Genomic DNA, 20,050 nt, shown 5'->3' on the forward strand with positions numbered 1-20,050 from the left:
GTTTAATGCTGTACCCTACCTAAACCGTTTTAAAATCCCAAAACTCATCTTTGCTCCAAAATCTTTTTTTTTCCTAAAAAAAACTGCGTCATCAAAGAGTGTAGGGGCGAGTACCTAGTGGAAATTGCCATCCTTGATATCGAATAATTAGTTTATCAATATTTTTACGGAATGGAGATTGTGTATATATAAAAAACTTATAGAACCAATCACAAGTGAACACGCCACTGTTGAATGCACACTCATGTATATGAAACACTCTACATGTTGTAGGCTTTTACAAACAGCATGTCGAGCAGCAGTCAGCAGATTCAGGCTCGTTTTAAGGATCATATTAGGGTTGTTCATAAGAAGACCCAATCCAACCAAACCGACCAACCTGGACTGACCCAATCTGAATCGGCCGGGTTTTCTTCAGCACCGGTTGGTTCGGGTTGTAAAAAATCATAAGTCGATGGTTCTGGTCGGTTTCAGTTTTCATGTCATTTGGTCGGTTTCAGTTTTTATGTGTGAAAACCGAAACGACCCGAACTAAACCGACTTAGTAGTTAGTTCCTAGTTAGTAGTTACAACCTACTTAGTTCCTACTTAACTAAGTTGTCTCTATCCTATTTACAACATAACTTAATTTCTAGTCTTATAGTTAGGAATGACATTAATGGCAAGTATTGTAAGCCAACTAGACAATGATTTTTTTTGGAAAAGTTTAAAGAAAAGAATCAAAGGATCCTAGTTTCTATGGTCTTTTACACCAAATAGGCAACCAATTACAATTAGAATTAGGTGTCTTTTTTACTTAGATTAGAAGGTTTATTGAAATATACAAATTTCAATCTTCTTTCTCTAATACAGTTTGACTTTCTATTTTCTTGATAACTTCTATTCTAACTTGGTCCACCCCCCTTAGCCCCTCAACTCAATCACAATCTCTAATACAATTTAACTCTCAAGAATCAAAATTTTGAAATTTCAATTTATTACCATGGTTGAACTTAGAGCCAAAACCGACCCAAACTGATCCAACCCGACTCAAACCGACCAGGTCGGTTTTGCTTAACACAGAATCAGTTTCGGTATCAATTTCAGGTAACCCAACTAGGTCGGGTTGGTTGGAAAAATCTCAGTAAACCGACCCAACCTGACCCGTGAACAACCCTAGATCATATATCCAGGTGAACTCGTTTTAGCATAAGTTTTTAATACATCTTTGGTTCACCATATATGCAAGTTCAGCTTCGGTCACTGCAAATTCATGCCCATACCGTCCTCCAAACAGCCTCTTGCAATCTTGTATCGAGAATATCTCCCTATGATTTCATAAAGCACATAAGTAGGGAAATATTCTCAATAGGCTGTTTGAACGGGCATTGCACTGATGGAAGCCGACCTCTCATATAATCGCGTAGAAATCTCCATCTAAATGGATTAAACTCAATACGAGTTCCCAAGTTGAGCCTTAACCAGCCTGCCACTATGGTTTTCAAAACCGGACTGGACCAGACGGTCGGAAAAACCGAGAACTGGTTGACCGGTTCCGTTTTTCCCCAAAACCGTTGATTTTGGTTAGCAAATCGCTGAACTGGCCGGTTAACCATTCGGACCATTCGAACCATTCTAACCGTTTTGACCATTTTTCAAAATTTTTATTTTTTTTTAATTTTTTAATTTTTGTCAGAATGGGCCGACTGTTTGGGTCGAACGGTCAGACCGTTTGAACCGGTAACCGGACCCCTGACCGTTTCAGTTTTAAAAAACATGCCTACAACAATGCGCTAGCCCAATAGCAATAGCAGAGTTCACATCTACGCCCCACAATTTCCCACAACACATTCTGCCGTGTATTAAGAAGCTCCCAATGATGTATAAAAAATGATGATGTCATCATCGGGAGATGTTCCCAATATATGCCAAGGATTTTTTGTGATCACCTTCCCACCAAAAAATTTGTCGTATAGGACATATAGTCCCTCATTGGGCTCCATTTGATAAGAGTGCAAATGGAATATAAATACAAATATGTAGATTGCATTTTAATCATGCAAATGCAAAATTGGTTTAGTTTTGCATCCATAAATTTACTTTCTTACCAAGCGATCTTTAGTTGTAATGAGTGTAAATATAAAACCCAAGATTGAAATACACCTTTTTAACATTAATCAGCTTTGAATGCAAAGTTTTCATATAAACTTTATTCTCATTTTGAATGCAAACATATCTTGAAATTTGTGAAAATTACTACTTTCAATACATAAATGCATTATTACCAAACACCATCAAAAATAAATGAGAGTGCATATATGCACTCAATTGACATCTGAATTCTTCCCAAATGAAACCCTGGGAACATCTTCTCATGAATTTAACATATATGAAGGCTCTACAGTGGCCACCTTACTATTGTCATTGTGGCATATCCAATAAAGATAAGGATTATTATATAAACTTAACTTCACTTTATTCCATTTTTCTTAAATTCATCCTAATTTTTCAAAAGGGTCATTTACTAAACCACTCTCTATAGTTTTGTGAATTTACTAAAACCTATCCTATATTTTGTGTTTTACTAAAGCATCCCCTATAGTTTGCAATCAATTTACTTAATTGACCTTCTATTAGATGAAAGTGGAAAATAACAGTTTTAGTACTAACATCCATTCAAAAAAATTAATCAAAAGAAACTAAAAACAAAAATGCCATTTTTACCCATAGTAAAACACAAACAACCATTATATTTTTCTCTAATTGGTCGATTTTGTTTTCTATACAAAAAAGTGTTAGGGGTACTTTTGGAATAAACAAAACCATGGATCTATACCCTTGAACATTTTCCACTTAGCTTAGGGATACTTTTGGAATAAACAACCATGGGTTAATGCCCTTAAACATTTTCCACTTAGTTTAGGTGATCATGTTACTATTTTCATATGACAACAAATAATTCTTAATGAAAGGTCGATTATTAAGGCTGCATTTGGAATCAATGTAAAAATACACTAATGATGTTTTACACTGAACTAGAAAGTGACTGTTGTTTTTTTTTTGAAAATAGTGATGGGTGGAAGAGTGTAAAGTTTTACATCGATTGTCAATGTAAAACTTTAGAACTGATGAGGTTTTACATCAATTATTGACGTAAAACTAAACTCCATCCAAATGCATGCAAAACTGAACCGGAGTATTTTTTACGTCAATAATAATTACACCCTCTTTCCAAACACATACAAAACCGAACCGATGTAAAATTTTCATCGGATCTTGATTCTAAGTAAATAGGTTACAAACTATAAGAGGTGTTTAAGTAAAATACAAACTATAGGGTAGATTTAAGTAAATCTATAAAACTATAGGGAGTGTTCTAGTAAATGACCCTTTTAAAAACCTCCAAAGAGCTGCAAGTAAAAAATATAGTCATTAGATGAACGATTTTTGTAGATTTACTATGCCACCCTTGTCAGAAATGGACACTTTTTTGAGTTCTTACTTCTTAGGTTAAGATGAACAACTTCCAACCGGTTACCAAACACAACCCTCATCAAAATTGACCTGTCGGGAAACAAGTAAAGGTAGTGCAAAAACTGTCCATTTCTTAATTTTCATTAACGTGGAGTGCAGTGGATAGTTGCAAAAGGCCCTCTCGTTCATCTTAATAGAGAATAGGGAGCTAGCTACAAGATCATCTGGCCTAACTATTGCCCAGGAGAAAAGCCGATTAAGCAACATACAAAAAAAAAGTTGGGGGCCTTGGGGCTATAATTCTTGAATTGGATCTGCTCCTCACCTAGGGCACCTCACACTCACATCCCACCCTGTATTGGGAACATCTCCCCATGAATAATAAATTTAAGGATGGAAGATGTTCCCGATATACGGCCAAACATGCTGTGAAGTCGCAATGTGAGGAGCAGATCTGCCCTCTTAATTCTTATGGGTTACTCACAAGACAGGAAGATGAGCCCGAGATTTTCAATTTGAAGTTCTTATTGCTCATGATTACAAATTATAGATCCATTTGGTTCGCAGTCAGAATCAGAATTGAAATGATCTATTCAGACAAGAATCAAAATTGGAATCAGAATCAACTGGAATACATTCTTATTCTCAAGAGAGGGAAAGAAATGGCCATTCTCTTAAATGAGAGAATGCCATTCCACCAGGAATTTAACGAATTCTGATTCCACCCAACAAATGATTGAAATTTCCAAGTCTGATTCTAGTAGACCCTATTCCCACAAACTGAACCCCTACAGTAAATGGAAAGTTTTACACGGGAATTCATTTTTATTCTATTTTTAAATGTAATATAAAAAATACAAAGCATAAACGCACTCGTCAATCTATCAGAATTAATCTACAATGTAAATGGTTGGAGCTATGTGGTCAGAGCATCAGGGAGAGACGTATAGTTGCCGAGTACCTTGCCACCAACATCAGGAAAATTCTCGTACCCAGGCAAAGGGCCCACCTTTCCGTCAGCTTCCACCTGGATCGGGTACCTGAGAAGGTGGGCACGCATTTCTGTAACCTCCTCAGCTGTAAACTTCTTCCAGTTATCTTCAGCCATACTGTTCACAGTCCTCACACAATCCACACTCTCAGGCTCCAAGAAGCAGTCCTTCACTACACCAAGGTGCTCCACCCAGAGAGACATCCTATAACCGTGTATCTGCATGCATAACCAACAGTTAAAATTTTGTTTTTTGTCTGGATTAACCACAAAGAAAATTGCAATAAGAAAAATTTCCGAGTCCAGTCCATTGATACCTAATCACAATCCATGTGTGATTTAAATTGTTATACTGGCTGGATATCTTGAATTAGCTCAGAATGTATACTATGTTGAAATTAAAACAAACAAAACATAGAAGAAATATTGCCAACCTGACCGCGTGGGCGTTTCTTCACAGCCCATGTGTGATGAGGTTGATAAGCACCCATAGCTATCTCTGTGTCCCTGTTACCAGCCAAAGATCGTTCATTGATATTGGCAGACCCTAAGATGACATACTCATCATCTACTATCATTCCTTTGGCATGTACATAAATCATAAATCGGCGGGATCTTTGGGCAGCTGATGCCTGAAAGAAATCAAGCTCACCATCAAATCTCTTACAAGTGGAACAAGAAAATCATGCTCTGTACATGAAATTCTGTACTCAATTAGGTATCATGTAAATTTAAAATTAATCAAGTACTCAGTAAAAACATATTTACTTCAGTTTACCAACTATGACATTAATATCCAAAACCCAAAAACCTAAAAGATGAAACATTCATTATTAAGGGCAATATCCTCCAGTTTGATGTTAAACGGTTTCAGGTGTGACTACGTCTTGGGTGGAAGTTCATAAGCTACATAATGGTAGATTGAACATGAAACTCTGTTTGCAATGCAAATCTGAACCAGATATAAATTTTGCTTCAGTTTTGCATCTGTTTGATTTTAATTATGGTTTTCACTATTATCTGATGCAAAATTTGTACCTTCTGTCTCATTTTCATTTATCGGCAGTGCAAATTTTTCATCTCAAAAGCTGATGAAAAATTTGCACCACATTCTTTTTTTTTTTTAACCCCAAAATTTACTCAGTGGAGGGGAGGCTTAGATTTGCACCACTCTCCTCCTACCTAAATTCTCACTCAAATAAAGTGGAGACCACATCAATGCAAATAAACTCTATTTGCACTACCATGCATTTATATTGATGCAAATAACATTTGCACTGCATCCAAACAGAGCCTAAAATGTACAATCTCGAACTAAGCAAGCAAATTACATTTCAGATGAAGAGGAAACAACAAACAAATGCAATATGAAAATAAGTGGAGATGCAGTAAGTATAACAGGACGTATCTGTAATGGACTTTGCATAAATTCATGTTTCAACATTCAAATGGTATGCTTAAAACAATTAAGCATATGATCAATATGTCCAATTCAGGAATAATAAAAAGAAGGTACAAACTCATGTCATGTGGTGGCAAATGTACTTGGGCGAAAAAATTATGTAGAACAGAATACATTTTGAGATATAAAAACCCAATGTTTTAACCACCAGAAACTGGATTGGAATATATTGTGTCCCGTTCAAAAGGTTCAACAGCTTAGCAGGCTGTTTGGATGATAAGACCCATTAGTAGGCCCCACCAAGGTTTAGAAGTTTCTCTACAGTGCATCCAATGAAAATTCCCCACCTCCACCTCAAATCTAAACTTCCCATCCAAATCTCCAAAGTATTATGAACCACAAAAAGAACAGTAAAATCATACATAAGATTAGATACACACCTTTGGCAGTCAGTGAAGCATAATATTCCAGTAATTGTTGCTACTCAGTTAGGCAGAACAGGGCTTGGGATGTAACAATCATCCTATGTACCATATTAATACTTTGTTGTGTGATTCAACAAGGAATAATATTATAAACTCCATTCAGCTAGGTGTTTCTGGTTTTCTACTGCATGAAAATTATACACAATGAAGCAGATTTAACTCTGTAGCTGGCCATATGGCAAAAGGCTGAGGTTGAAAATGAAAATTATATGCAATGTCAGAGTGCTTTTCCCCCTTTGGGTGGTAACGCATAAACGTCAGACGTAGAAAATGCCAAAAGACAATATAGGGTTTGGTCAGGCAACTAAATTTTTAACCAGACATCAAGAACAATTCAATCCAAAGTCTGCCAAATTGCAAATTCATAGTTGCTTTTAAGTGGATCTACAGTTGCAAAATCAGAGGCATCTAGCAAGCTAATGCATTAGGACACAAGGGACAATAATAACAACTAAAATTAACAAACAGAGTTGCTATGTGATTACCGTATCACCATTAGTAGAAGCTAGACTACTTGAACCAAGCATATCCTTGGGTAGTTCTTCCCGTTTACCAAGACAATAGAAATTCAGGTAGTCATTAACTTGTGAGTTCTCAAGCTGCACAGATTTTAGTTCCTTTGCAATAATTTCATACATCATTTGCATTGTTTGGCCCTGCAAAAGAAGAGTAAAAAACTACTTTTTAAGTGCCATACCATGTATGAAATAAATAATTTCTATATAAGTTCCTCACAAATATATCTAAGTGATATATACACCAATCCAAACCTAGTTTTTGAAACAAACCATATAGATATTATGATAAATGAAAATGAAATTGATCATTTTCTTTTATCAACACCATACTTTATAGAGTATTTTATTTTTGAGAAAATTTAACCAGAATTCATTAAATGAAGAGGAGGTACATGAGAAGATGTACAAAGCAGGGGAAGAACCCCTACGAATTACAAAGGAGGAAGCTTGTTGCTATACAAATGCTCCAAATACACACCACATTTGGCTAAACCATCCACAGTATGATCGTGTTCCCTAGGAATCCAAACTAATTTTACATTTAAACAGCCCAAAGAATCCCTAGCCTCTGCCAGATAGTGACTCAATCTCCAAGGACCCCCCTCTTTGTCTCTTAACCATTTTATAGTATTTGCTGAATCACCTGCAATGGCTAAATTCTGGATTCCCAATTTTATTATTAACCTGATTCCTGTGAGAGCAGCCATCACTTCAGCCTTTGTAGAATCAGCCAAACCGATTGGACTGCTAAAAGTCCAACATATATTGCCCCTTTCGTCCCTTACTGTACCTCTAATACCAGCTAATCCAGGGTTACCTAAGGCACTTCCATCGAAGTTAAGGGTCATCACTCCTTTTTTTTTATCAATAACAGATTCATTATATTCATTGAAACAGCATAATATTTATAGCAAGGAAGACAAACACTCTTATCTTCCGAATACAACTTAAACCCTCAAAAGAAAGAAAAGGAAAAAAGAAACAGTTAAGTTACAATGTGGCCCAAAACATTGCTTCCCTTTCTATCCCTTGTTTAGCTAATCCATCAGCTATAGAATTAGCTGATCTCTTAACCCAACTCATCCTGATTTCCATCTCCCGCACCAGCCACTTGAATTTCCTCCTCTCATTGCTGTAGTTCCATAAGCCGCAGTCGTCTTTAATCAGCCACCCTATCACCACCTCCGAGTCCCCTTCAATTATGAGTTTTCTAACATTCATCTCCTTGGCTTTCTGAACTCCTTCCATAACTGCCAAGATCTCAGCTCCAAGGGAATCCCCACTCGAATTGGGCTTGAGAACAGGGCAGAAATGATCCCATTCTCATCCCTAAAAACACCTCCAATCCCTGATTGTCCAGGATTCCCCCTACAACTCCCATCAAAATTTAATTTTAAGAAACCAGCAGCTGGGGGGGGGGGCGGTCCAAGACACCCTTATTACTGGTTTGGTCTATGTGCAGTTTGCAATCTCACCCCACTTTCTAAACATGTCATCCACTGTGTAGTCTGTAAATAGCTCTAATGATTTCAGCCACTGTACAGCCCTTATATGGATCACAACCCTCAATTCGTCAGCCCCTATCTCATCTTTTGAGAAGATCCTAGAATTTCTTTCTTCCTATAATGACCAGCATACTGCAGCCCTCAGTCCTCTCCACATAGTCCTTCCCCTTTTCATGCGCCACTTGAAGAAAGAAGGGGAAAAGAGACTGCAAGTCTTATGGAGGATTCCACCTACACCCAAAGAGAGAAAAAACCCACTCCCAAATTGACTTTGCAAATTGACAAGACACCAGTAAGTGAAAACCAGTCTCCCCATCCGCTTTGCAAAGAACACACCAATGAGGTGACAAGCAAGTATTGGGTCTCTTCTTTTGGAGCAAATCACCAGTGTTGAATCTTTCCAGATAGGCTTCCCAACAAAAAACTACCAACCCTAGGAGGAATTGGTCTGCACCAAACCTCATTAACCGAGAAAGGGGAGGTTGTAGGACTGGTGGACTGGCAAAGGACTTTGAAGAAGGAAGCACAAGAAAAAGAGCCCGTGGGGGTAGGGGTCCAAATTCTAGATTCCACCTTAGAGGTGTCTAAGAAAACATTATCAAGAAGTTCAAGGAGGCTCAAAATACTGTCGAGGTCTGAGTCCCTCATAGCCCTCCTCAGACCCAGGTTCCACCCAAACCCAGAACTGGAAGAAGAAGGGGTGAGGAAAGAAGAAATTGGCTCATTTTTAAAATCAGAGAAAGCATACAAAGAAGGAAACTGGTCCTTAAGAGGAGCATTCCCCACCCAAATTTGTTCCTAGAATTTTATGGAATTACTTGAATTCAAATCATACTTGACAAGAGGGGAGAAAACTGGAAGCAAATCATGAATGGCTTTCCAAGGTGAAGTGCTTGTGGTCCTTGCTCTGATTCAAGCATCCCATCCATTTTTCTCCAACCCATGTATGCTTGCCACTATTCTAGCCCATAGCTTCTCCTGCTCCAAAGGAAACCTCCACAACCACTTCCCCAAAAGGGCCGAATTCCTTTTCCGGATGTTCCCAAGCCCCAAACCACCATAATTTTTACTCCTGGTCACCACCTTCCAGCTAACTCTATGGTCCCTCTTCTCCTATCCCGACTCCCAAAGGAAATGTCTCATCAACCTCTCCAACCTACTACAAACCTTCCCTGGAATCTTGAACACTGAAAGGAAATAAATGGGTAAGTTTGCTAACGTGGCCTTGATTAGTGTAGTCCGACCACCCAGAGAGAGGTAATTCTTTTTCCAAGAGACAAGTCTTTTTTTCAAATCTTTCCACCACCGGGTTCCAAAAGCTCTCTCTTAGGATTATCACCTAGGGGCAACCCTAAATAACTCAAAGGCCACCCTGAAACTTCACACCCAAGTACTTCTGCACTCTCCCTAATCTCTCTCTCCTCCAGATTCACACCCACTACACAACTCTTCCCAAAGTTCACCTTCAAATTTGACATTTGCTCAAATAGTTGAATCACTAGTTTCAAGTTCCTGATGAAATTCACATTACCTCCACAAAACAAGATCGTATCATCAACAAACTGTAAGTGAGTGAGTGGGATGTTCTCCCTTCCAACTCTCCAACCTCTAATGAGACCCCTAGAGTCTGCTCTGTGGATCAATTTCCCCAAAACATCAACAACTAGTAAGAACAAAAAAGGAGATAAGGAGTCTCCCTGTCTTATACCCCTAGTGGCTGGGAAGAAATCTACCACTGTCCCATTCACTAGCACTGAATAATGACAATTCCGAACACAGCCCATGATCCATTTGCACCATCTATCCCCAAACCCCATTTTGGTCATAACTTTCCTTAAAAATTCCCAATCAACCATGTCATAAGCCTTCTCTATATCCAACTTACATACCACACCCTTCTTTTTATCCTTCTTGAAACTCTCCACACTCTCATTAGCAATGAGGATTTGATCAGTAATCTGTCTTCCACTTACAAAGGCACCTTGATTTTGTTCAATTGTGTCTGGTAATACCTTCTTCAGTCTCAAAGATAACACCTTTGCAATGATCTTGTACATGTTGTTTACCAGACTGATTGGTCTGAAGTCCCTTGGATGTGAAGCTTCTTTCTTTTTGGAAATTAAAGCTATAAAAGTGGAATTCACCCCCGGATTAACAATTCCTCTCCTATGAAGCTCCTAAAAAACCATTAGAAGGTCTTCTTTCAAAATATCCCAACAGTCTTGATAAAAAGCCATTGTAACCCGTTCGGCCCTGGAGCTTTTGTTCTGTCCATAGAAAACACAACCTCCTTAATCTCTTCCAAGTCAAAGTTCTTTTCCAAACTTCTCCTGTTATCCCCCTACATCTGGCCAGTCCAAACCTTCTACCCACACCCTTCCACTTACAGGCCTTCTTAGAATGGATTTAAAGTGTTCTACACATGCCCCGGCTATCTCCTCTTGTTGAGTTAACTCAATTCCATCCACAACCAATTTGGAAATGAAACTTCTCCTTCTCCTTCCATCTGCCAAAGAATGAAAGTACCTGGTATTTCTGTCTCCCTTTTGCAACCATTTACACCTAGATTTTTGCCTCCAGCTTATTTCCTCCTTATGTAGGCAATCCTCTAACTGTCTTCTCAAGCCCCTTCTTAGTTCATTGTCTTCCTCTCCATATTCTCCCCTTTCTTCTTTAGAGTCAAAGCTTTCAAGTTGGTCCATCAAATCTCTCTTTCTTTCTTCTATTCTCCCAAACTCCAAGATATTCCACTCCTTGATCTTTGCTTTCAAGAATTGTAGTTTCTTATGGAATCTCATCCCCTCCCATTCCACCAATGGGTTACACTCATTCCACCACTCCCTTACTCTATTGGTAAACCCGGGATGGAGTAACCACATATTTTCAAATCTAAAAGGGGCAGGTCCTCCACTCCTCTCTTCCATACATATCACTATGGGCTAATGATCCGAGGTCACCCTAGGTAGAGCTCTAGATGCCAAGTTCCCCCAATGTTCTTCCCAGTCCACAGAAAACAGGAACCTATCCAGCTTAAAACATATGGGTCTAGATTGGAGATTTGACCAAGTAAATGTCTTCTGGGCTAAAGGTATCTCCTTATGCTCAAAGGTATCCACAAACCTGTTAAACTTCCTCATGCTTGTTGTCACCCTCTGATTGGTCTTATTGGTTTCCTCTAGGTATCTGATAACATTGAAGTCTCCACCCACACACCAAGGCCCATCCCATAGCCCTCTTACATCAGCCAACTCCTCCCACAATTCCTCTCTCTCTGTAGTCATTTGGTCCATAGACATTTGTAAACACCCACACATATCCATCCTCCTGCTGTTTGAACTTCATGGAAACCGAGTATTTTCCAATTAGTTCCTCCAAGCCTTCAACCACATCCCTCTTCCACATTGTCATTCTCCCCCCTGAAGCACCCCAAGAGGGAGCAGCCACCCAACTAATGCCCCTGGCTTTCCATACACTCCTTGCCCACCTGTTATTAAACTCCATTCTCTTGGACTCCTGTAACAGTACAATGTTTGGGTCAAACCTTTTTATTACCTCTTTTACTATCGCTCTTTTCCTCACACTTCCTATTCCCCTCACATTCCAACTAAGTATCTTCATACTCACTTCTTTCTTAGTTCCCTTCTACCCTTAACCACTACTTTCTCCCTTTCCTTCTATCTCCTTTTGCCCCAAACTTCTTGTGGGGTCATCACTCCTTCACTGATGGGGTTGGGATGCCTCAAGGATGTTTGATAGGGGTGAGGGAGAAACAAAAAGGGGTAAGCATCTCTATTGAGATCATTGAGTGAGAGTCCTTTGAACAGATCTGAGTTCACCGTCCAGAGGTTGCAAAGATAAGTAATATCTGAAATTAATTCCTCCAGGGTTCTGAATTTATTGTCAAAGAGGCGATTGTTTCTTTCATCCCAAACACCTCACAACACTGCATGTAGCATTGATTGCCAATAAACTTTACCCCTTTTACTTAACCCTGTTCCTTGCCATTGATGCAAAGTGTCCATAATGTGCATTGGTATAACCCAGCTGTAACATGCCATTTTCAAGAAATGGAACCAAATCTTTTGGGTGAATTTGCAGTGAAGAAAAATGTGATCTGCTGATTCACCTTCACTGAAGCATAGAATGCAAACACGAGGAGAGATGGACAGTCTTCCCAAAAACTTTTTCTGCAAGAGATCACAAGTATTTAATTTCTGGAGACAAGCTTCCCAGACAAAGAAACAAACTCTTGAAGGGATGTGGCTACACCAGATCTTCTTATAAGGAAAAGAGGGATGTTGTTCATCAGCAATCAAATCCCTGAACATAGACTTAGAAGAGAATTCGCCAGTAGGGTGTAGGGTCCAGATTCGGGTGTCAGAATAGGAGGGGGAGATGCAAGCTTCTTTAAGGGTCTGAATTAAGTCTATTAATTCAGAAATCTCCAAATCCCCTAGGGGTCTTCTGAGTTGAAGGTTTACGGTGTTCTCAGCAGTTTGGTCTGGAAGGCAGGAAGAAATAGTGGCTTCTTGGTCAAGGGTAAGATTAAAAAGTCTAGGGAAAGAGGCTGCAAGGGTAGTTTCCCCCCCACCAAAGGTCTTTCCAGAATTTTATTTTAAAGCCATTTCCCACTTTATATCTTATAAAAGGAAAGAAAGAAGTATGGATGGAGATGATACCTTTCCAAGGATTTGTGGATTTTATCCTGTTCAAATGGAGATTGCTATCCCACCCATTTGCATTTGATCCGTATTTGCTTGAGATGACAGCTGTCCAAAGAGCATTGGGTTCTTTAGGGAACCTCCATAGCCATTTGCCTAAAAGAGAAGATTTTCTCTTTTAAGTGCCCAATTCCCAAACCACCTTCCTCTTTAGGCTTGCATACTTGTTTCCAACTGACTAGGTGGCTTCTTCCCAAAGAAAGTTCCTTTGAATCTTCTCAATCTGATTTCTGACTTTGGTTGGAATCTGGAAGACTGAAAGGAAGTAGAATGGCAAATTTTCTAAGGAGGCCTTCAAGAGAGTAAGCCTTCCCCCTTTTGAGAGATAACACTTTTTCCAAGTTGATAGTTTCTTCTCACATTTCTCCACCACTGGTCTCCAGAAGTTGAGAGATTTTGGATTCCCTCCAAGAGGCATCCCAAGATAGGAAATAGGAAGATTCTCCTCTTTGCACCCCAACAAAGATTTGAAGTTTTCTAGAAGTTCCACTTCCATTGAGTTAAGAGCTACTATACTACTTTTGCAAAAGTTAACCTCAAACCAGTGATAAGTTCGAAACATTCAATTATCCTTTTAGTGTTTGTGATGTTGGTTATGGAGGCATCCAAGAACAAAATTATGTCATTAGCAAATTGTAAATGTGAAATGTGAATCTTGTCCCTTTCCACTTCAAATCCTTTCACCAAGTTAACGAGAATAGACTTATCAAATAGATAGTTAAAGATGTCCATCACCAAAGTGAATAGAAAGGGGGAAAGAGGACAACCTTGTTTGAGACCCCTACTAGCCTTGAAGTAACCTTCCGCATCACTATTTATTAATACTGAGAACCAAGGAGAGCCAATACAACCTTTAATCTACCTGATCCATTTTCTACCAAAGCCTCTCAACTTTAAGCAATCTAAAATACAATCCCAATCCACTTTATTGTACGCCTTTTCCAGATCTAGTTTCACAAGGACCCCCAGGTTCCCAGAAGATTTTCTTTCTTCCACACACTCATTTGCAATTAGAATGCTATCCACAATTTGTCTCCCTTTTACAAAAGCAAATTGGTTTGGGGAAATTAGATCTTCTAGGACTTCTTTAAGTCTATTGGCCAAAACCTTCGCCAAAATTTTATAGATGCTCCCTATCAAACTTATTGGTCTAAAATCTTTAACTTCCAAGACTCCCCCTTTCTTTGGGATGAGGCAAAGAAAGGTTGAATTTAGGCCTTTGTTAACAATGGCAAAAGAGTGGAAATCCCTGAAAAAATCCATGAGATATGACTTTACTATTTCCCAACACTGCTGGAAGAAAAAAATTGGGAAACCATCCAGCCCTGGAGCCCTATCTCCATCCATGCTAAAGACAGCCATTTTAATTTCTTCCTCTTCAAAGCTTCTTTCCAACCAAACCCTCTTTTCAGCTGATAAAGTTGTGCCTTCCCATCTGTTCAATGTAAACTGGTTATTACTATCCTTGGAGTAGAGGTTTTTGAAGAAGGAAAGGAAGACTTCCATAATTTCCTCAGGATTCTCCACTTCCCTCTGGTTCAGTTTCAGCTTAGAGATGAAATTCTTCCTACTTCTTCCTGAAGCATAAGTGTGAAAGAATCTGGAGTTATTATCTCCTTCTTTCAGCCATCTCACTCTTGATCTTTGTCTCCAGTAAATTTCTTCTCTTCTGACCAGCTGTTCCCATTCCTTTCTCAAATCTACTCTTCTACTTCTGTTTAAAGCATCAAGGGTCCCATTTTGTTCTCTACTATCCAACTCCTCTAATTCCATGAGGATTCTTTTCTTATCTTCTTCAACAGCTTTAAATTCCTCTCTCCCCCAAGCTTTAAGGTTTTTCTTCAGAGCTTTTAATTTCTGTAATAGCCTGAAACCAGCCCACCCCTCTACTTTGCAATCTTTCCACCATGCTGCAACCTTTTTGCTGAAATCTTTGTGATATAACCAGAATTTATCCAGTCTGAAAGGGGTTTTTCTTTTGATAATTCTTTCAGTGTTTAGCAAGATAGGCCAGTGATCTAAAGTACATCTTGGGAGAAGTTCTTGGCAAAGGTTGGGGAATCTCTCCAATCAGTCCTGAGAAATCAGAAATCTATCAAGTCTGCAACTTATGACATTTTCTTGCATATTTGACCAGGTGAAGAGTCCATTAGTAAGGGGGAGGTCACACAAGTTGTGTCTAGAAATAAAATTAGAGAAGTTCCTCATACTTCTGGTTGGGGCTCTACCATTGGAATGTTCCAAACTAAATCTGGTGACGTTGAAGTCTCCAGCTAAACACCACGAGATATCCTCCTCCTCATGCAGGGAATCCAATTCATCCCAAAATCTCTCTCTATCAGAGGGAGAGTTGGGGACATACACTCCGGTAAGAATCCATCTGAGCCCATCTTTAATATTTGTGAACAAAACCGAGATTGAGAATTCACCTTTATCAATCTCCAAACCTGAAATTTCGTCTTCCTTCCATGCTAGGATGATTCCACCAGCAGATCCCACCGCTGGAACAGCAGTCCATTTCCTACCCCTTATTCCCCAAATTATCTAGAACTAGGAGAAATCAGTGTAAGGAAATGATCTCCATAGCCCCAACCTTCTTATAAGGCATTGGGCCTTTGCCTTAAAAAATAAGCCCTAGCACAACTGACCAGCTAAACCATTGCAATTACATTCATCACCTTTGAAATTCCTCTAATTTACGCTGGAGAGATTATGAGATTTCCTTAAACCATTAGAGAAATGCTTTGTTTTCTAATGTGATGAGATGAAGAGAACTACTTGCACCCTTCAAGTGGTGTATGTTTCTCGTGTAAAAAATGCCAAAAGTTGTTGGTTAATGGCCTTCTTTGTCTCTTCATGTCTTCATGTAGAACATGCCAAGTATTTTGATATTGCCCTTTAAGGAGAACACGTACAACATTCCTTATTTCATCAAGGTAGTGATACAATCCCTAGTCCCTATCCCACTCTTTTACTCCATCTAATTGCATTTGTTGATCAACCATAAAGTATGTAAAGCACTCACTTTTAGCTATTGCCCTTTAAGGAGAGCCATCAACTCTGCTTTGGTGTGATGCCAATGGGGCCACTGGTTATCCTTGTTTTTGATAACCAGAACAATCTTGGAAGTCCATGGAACTGACATGGTTATAAACTTTTTTTGGTAGACAGTTATAAAATTATAACTTACTCTTGTTACACTTTTGGTACCAAGGGCATATACCAATCCAACCACCTTGAGTTTCCAGTTTGGTGGAATTTTGAACAAGTTGAGATGAACCTATGCCTAAATCTCCACCCATGATTGAGTTTGGGCAGAGGAATGCTGCAGCCAGGTCTCTCTCTGTAGCTTGTCAGAGAACCACAACAATGATTGCTCCTGTTCACTTTCTTTGTCCTTTCGTTTTTTTTTTAATGAGAAATAGACTAATTCAGGTTTCAACCTCTATCTATTCTCAGATTAATTTCTTTCTGTGTTAATGCATGTTATAAAATAAGGACAGAAACAGCCAACAATCCAAGCATCTCTTCCCTCTGTACCCAAGATTTAAGCACCTCATTCATACCTCCTTCTCTATCCCTTTCTACCAACTACCATATGAAAATCCATAGATATAACCACTTGACTTTCTTATCTCCTCTGCACTGTAAAATGATTTCTTGAATTTTTTATCAAGTGGCAGCGCACAGCAGTAGTCATGCAATTTGACCCAAATCTGGATCAAACCATTTTAAATATCCATTTTAACAGTAGGAAACTTGAAATTTAAGATTATTTGGTTTTGCAAAAATTGTTTTTCACCTTTTCCCCAGTATGTCAAGATGATACATTATGTAAATGAGGAATTCCATTTTTCGTCCTTCATTACTTCCTAGGTATGTTATCAGTTCTTAAACAGTAAATGCCTGATAAATTTCTGAAAACAGAGTAAAGCTGCTTTGTGGATGAAATGATTTAGTAATTGATGAAAAACATTACCTGCCAATAAAGAATTTCTTGAACAGAGGCAGAAGTAGGGATACCCTCAGGCCACATCGGTATTACAACATACACTGCAAATCTCTCCTTAGCTCTTATTTTACTAGCAATTTTCAACGCCAATTCCATTGGTATTAGATTATCAGCACCTAATTAAACCAGGAAACACTAATTTGAGAAATTTAAATAGAAGCAAGTATGAAACATATAAAAATAGGTGTGTGTTTATCAGAAAAGATAGAATAGGATTACAAACAATAAGAAAGACAAGATAAGGTTCAATAAGATATTGAGGCAAAATAATTAGCCATGTTAGCTTATACTCAAATGGAACTACAGGTATGTGGAAGTCAAAAATGAATATAAATCGTTGTAGAATCATGACTTGAATGAAGATAAAAGGCATGGCTTTTGAAAATAGTCATCTAATGGTTAACAAAATTTAGATACATGGAGAAACTATCATCATCAAGCCTTGTCCTAACTATATGGGGTCAGCTACATGAATCCTGTTTTACCATTCCATTCTGTTCAGTGTCATATCACCGTTAAATTATGAGTGATCAAGTCTTACCTATAATTTAATGAAGGGAGAGGCATAAAACATGCAGCAAAATAATATAAAATCTGCAAACATGCAACATGTGTTTTAGTTTAAGATACCTTCCACACAAAAAAAAAATACTCATTATTATAACCATAAAATTTTTTTAATTGCTAAGATGATGTGCTAAAAATTTATTATAATATGGGGTATTCAACTATTTGACGACTTCTTTGCATGTATTACTATGTAATATGCACCATTGTCTTTTCAATTGTCATTTCGTGCTTGTCCTAGTGCATTGTGGATATGACACCCAACAGAAGAAAATGGCAGAAACAGGATTCATGTAGTGATTCCATATAGGTGGGATGAGGCTTAGATGATGATCTGTATCTTCTCAGCAAAATGGAATATTTTCTTCAAGTGATGAAAGTGGTTTACTTCATAGAAAATGAACCATGCAATTCATACAGAGAAAAGTTGCTTCTAACCTGCACTCTTGTAAGATGGCCATCCGTAAGATGATCCAACAAAATACTGATTTTCGATATATATGAAGTGCTGGGCAGATCTTATTGCCTGGATATATGCAGTTTGAATGCTTTTCTCTATCACCAGATTTTTTTCACAGACAAGGTTCTGCAATAGCAAATATCGAAGTTAGACCTCAATAGAAAGTTTTTCCTTAATGAGCTTTTTCCCTACTTTCACTGAAAACTACTTGTTAAACTACCCTGAGAACCTTTTGTTTTGTGTTCCATTCACTAGTCCTATTCAATATGTAAATTTTGTGTTCCAATCAATAGGAGGGTTTTATAAATAGACCTGCTCATGAGCTTGATGAACATTTTTGGTAGGAAATCCTTTTAGTGACCCAGAATCAATAGATCGGAAAACCTGTCAAAGAAGAGAAACTCAACTAAGACTCATCAGAGAAAACCAATGAAAGTAAAAAAAAAAACAAGTACTTCCAGACTAGAAATTTGCACTATCCAACCTGAACATGCCAGGTTTCAGGATCATCTTCCCCAGAAACCCATAGGGTAGAATCATCAGGAGAAACAGATTGTGAATTAGGATCCCCACGTGGACTAAGAATCCATGATATCCGTTCTATCTTTATCAAAGAATCATCATGCCAATGAGAAACCCTTTTGAAACGCCGTCCAAATTCTGACCATTTTCTTGCTCTTCTCCAACGCTGCTCAAAGTTTTTAAGCACATCATATGCAACAGGGCCTTCAATTTTGCAGTGCAAATCATGCCATGGTTGCCTTGGAGCCTTGGTTCCTGCCTATTATACATACAACCAGAAAGCAAGTAATCTAGATGATTAAAAAACAAAAGCACATGATAATAACATCACCACATATCAAATAGATGCATTACAGAACCAGAATCTTAAAGAATAAACTGTTAACATACATTGACATGGGACTGATTTGGATGCAGACAAAGATACCCATGGGAGAATCCTGAGTTTTGGGGGAAGATTGATTGTAGATGGAGTTCTTATTGCTAATGAACTAATTGATTCATGGAAAAGAAGTGGAAGAGCTGAATTGCTGTGTAAGGTGGATATAGAGAAGGCTTATGACCATGTAAATTGGAATTTCTTGGATTATATATTAATGAGAATGAATTTTGGTGAGGCGGAGAAATTGGATAAAAGTCGGTATTTTATCTCCTTCTTTTTTGGTGTTTGTGGATGGAAGCTCTTATAGGCTATTTTGGAGTTCAAGGGGCTGAAGACAAGGGGACCCTTTATCCCCCTGTTTATTTGTGTGATTGAAGCTCTTTCCAAACTGGTTGAGAGAGCAAGTTTGGGAGGACTGATGGGAGATTTTTATTTTCCAAGAAGAAGAAGAAGAAAAAAAATGTGAGAGAGACTAAAAAGCATGCTAGCAGCGCCAGCTATTCTATTTATATATTATTAGGGAGACTGTACATAATATAAAAGAAAGAAAAAAAGACTAAAAATGCCCCTACAGTACATAGCTGGCATATTACATCACTCCCCCTCAAGTTGGGGCGTAGATGTCAATCATCCCCAATTTGTCACAAAGATCATAATGCCACAAGGAATTTAATCCTTTGGTAAAAACATCTGCAAGTTGTTCTTCAGTGCTGACATAAGGAGTGCAAGCTTCTCCCTGATAAAATGTTTATCTACCTCAATATGCTTGGTTATGTCATGGAGCACTGGATTAGCTGCAACATTGATGGCAGCCTTATTACCACAGTAGGGTGACATAGGACCATCAAGAGGAAAACCCAATTCTCCTACCAGATTTTTAATCCACAAGAGTTTAGCAACACCATGAGCCATGGTCCTGTACTCTACTGCACTAGATCTAGCAACCATACTCTGTTTCTTACTTCTCCAAGTCACAAGGTTTCCACCTACAAAGGTATAATAACCACTGGTGGATTTCTTGTTGTCCACTGA

At 38.4% G+C, this 20,050-nt stretch overlaps 1 protein-coding gene across 2 annotated transcripts in view; it reads right to left on the reverse strand.

Annotated features, from left to right (window-relative positions):
- Positions 1-4,063: 4,063 nt before the first annotated feature.
- The window catches only part of LOC104603678 (phospholipase D delta-like), an 87,948-nt gene continuing 71,961 nt past the window's right edge, over positions 4,064-20,050 (reverse strand). For both annotated transcript variants that reach the window (XM_010267760.2, XM_088887312.1), the window contains 7 exons: positions 18,599-18,895; positions 18,427-18,498; positions 18,093-18,240; positions 17,055-17,203; positions 6,817-6,987; positions 4,879-5,076; positions 4,064-4,663 (listed from right to left, as the gene is read on the reverse strand). In XM_010267760.2, coding sequence (XP_010266062.1) covers positions 4,370-4,663; positions 4,879-5,076; positions 6,817-6,987; positions 17,055-17,203; positions 18,093-18,240; positions 18,427-18,498; positions 18,599-18,895 — 1,329 coding nt within the window. In that variant the 3' untranslated portion in view covers positions 4,064-4,369. The remainder of the gene's footprint in view (positions 4,664-4,878; positions 5,077-6,816; positions 6,988-17,054; positions 17,204-18,092; positions 18,241-18,426; positions 18,499-18,598; positions 18,896-20,050) is intronic.

Source organism: Nelumbo nucifera, chromosome 5, assembly GCF_055504915.1.
Source record: "Nelumbo nucifera cultivar China Antique chromosome 5, China Antique-T2T, whole genome shotgun sequence".
Classification (NCBI taxonomy): Eukaryota; Viridiplantae; Streptophyta; class Magnoliopsida; order Proteales; family Nelumbonaceae; genus Nelumbo; species Nelumbo nucifera.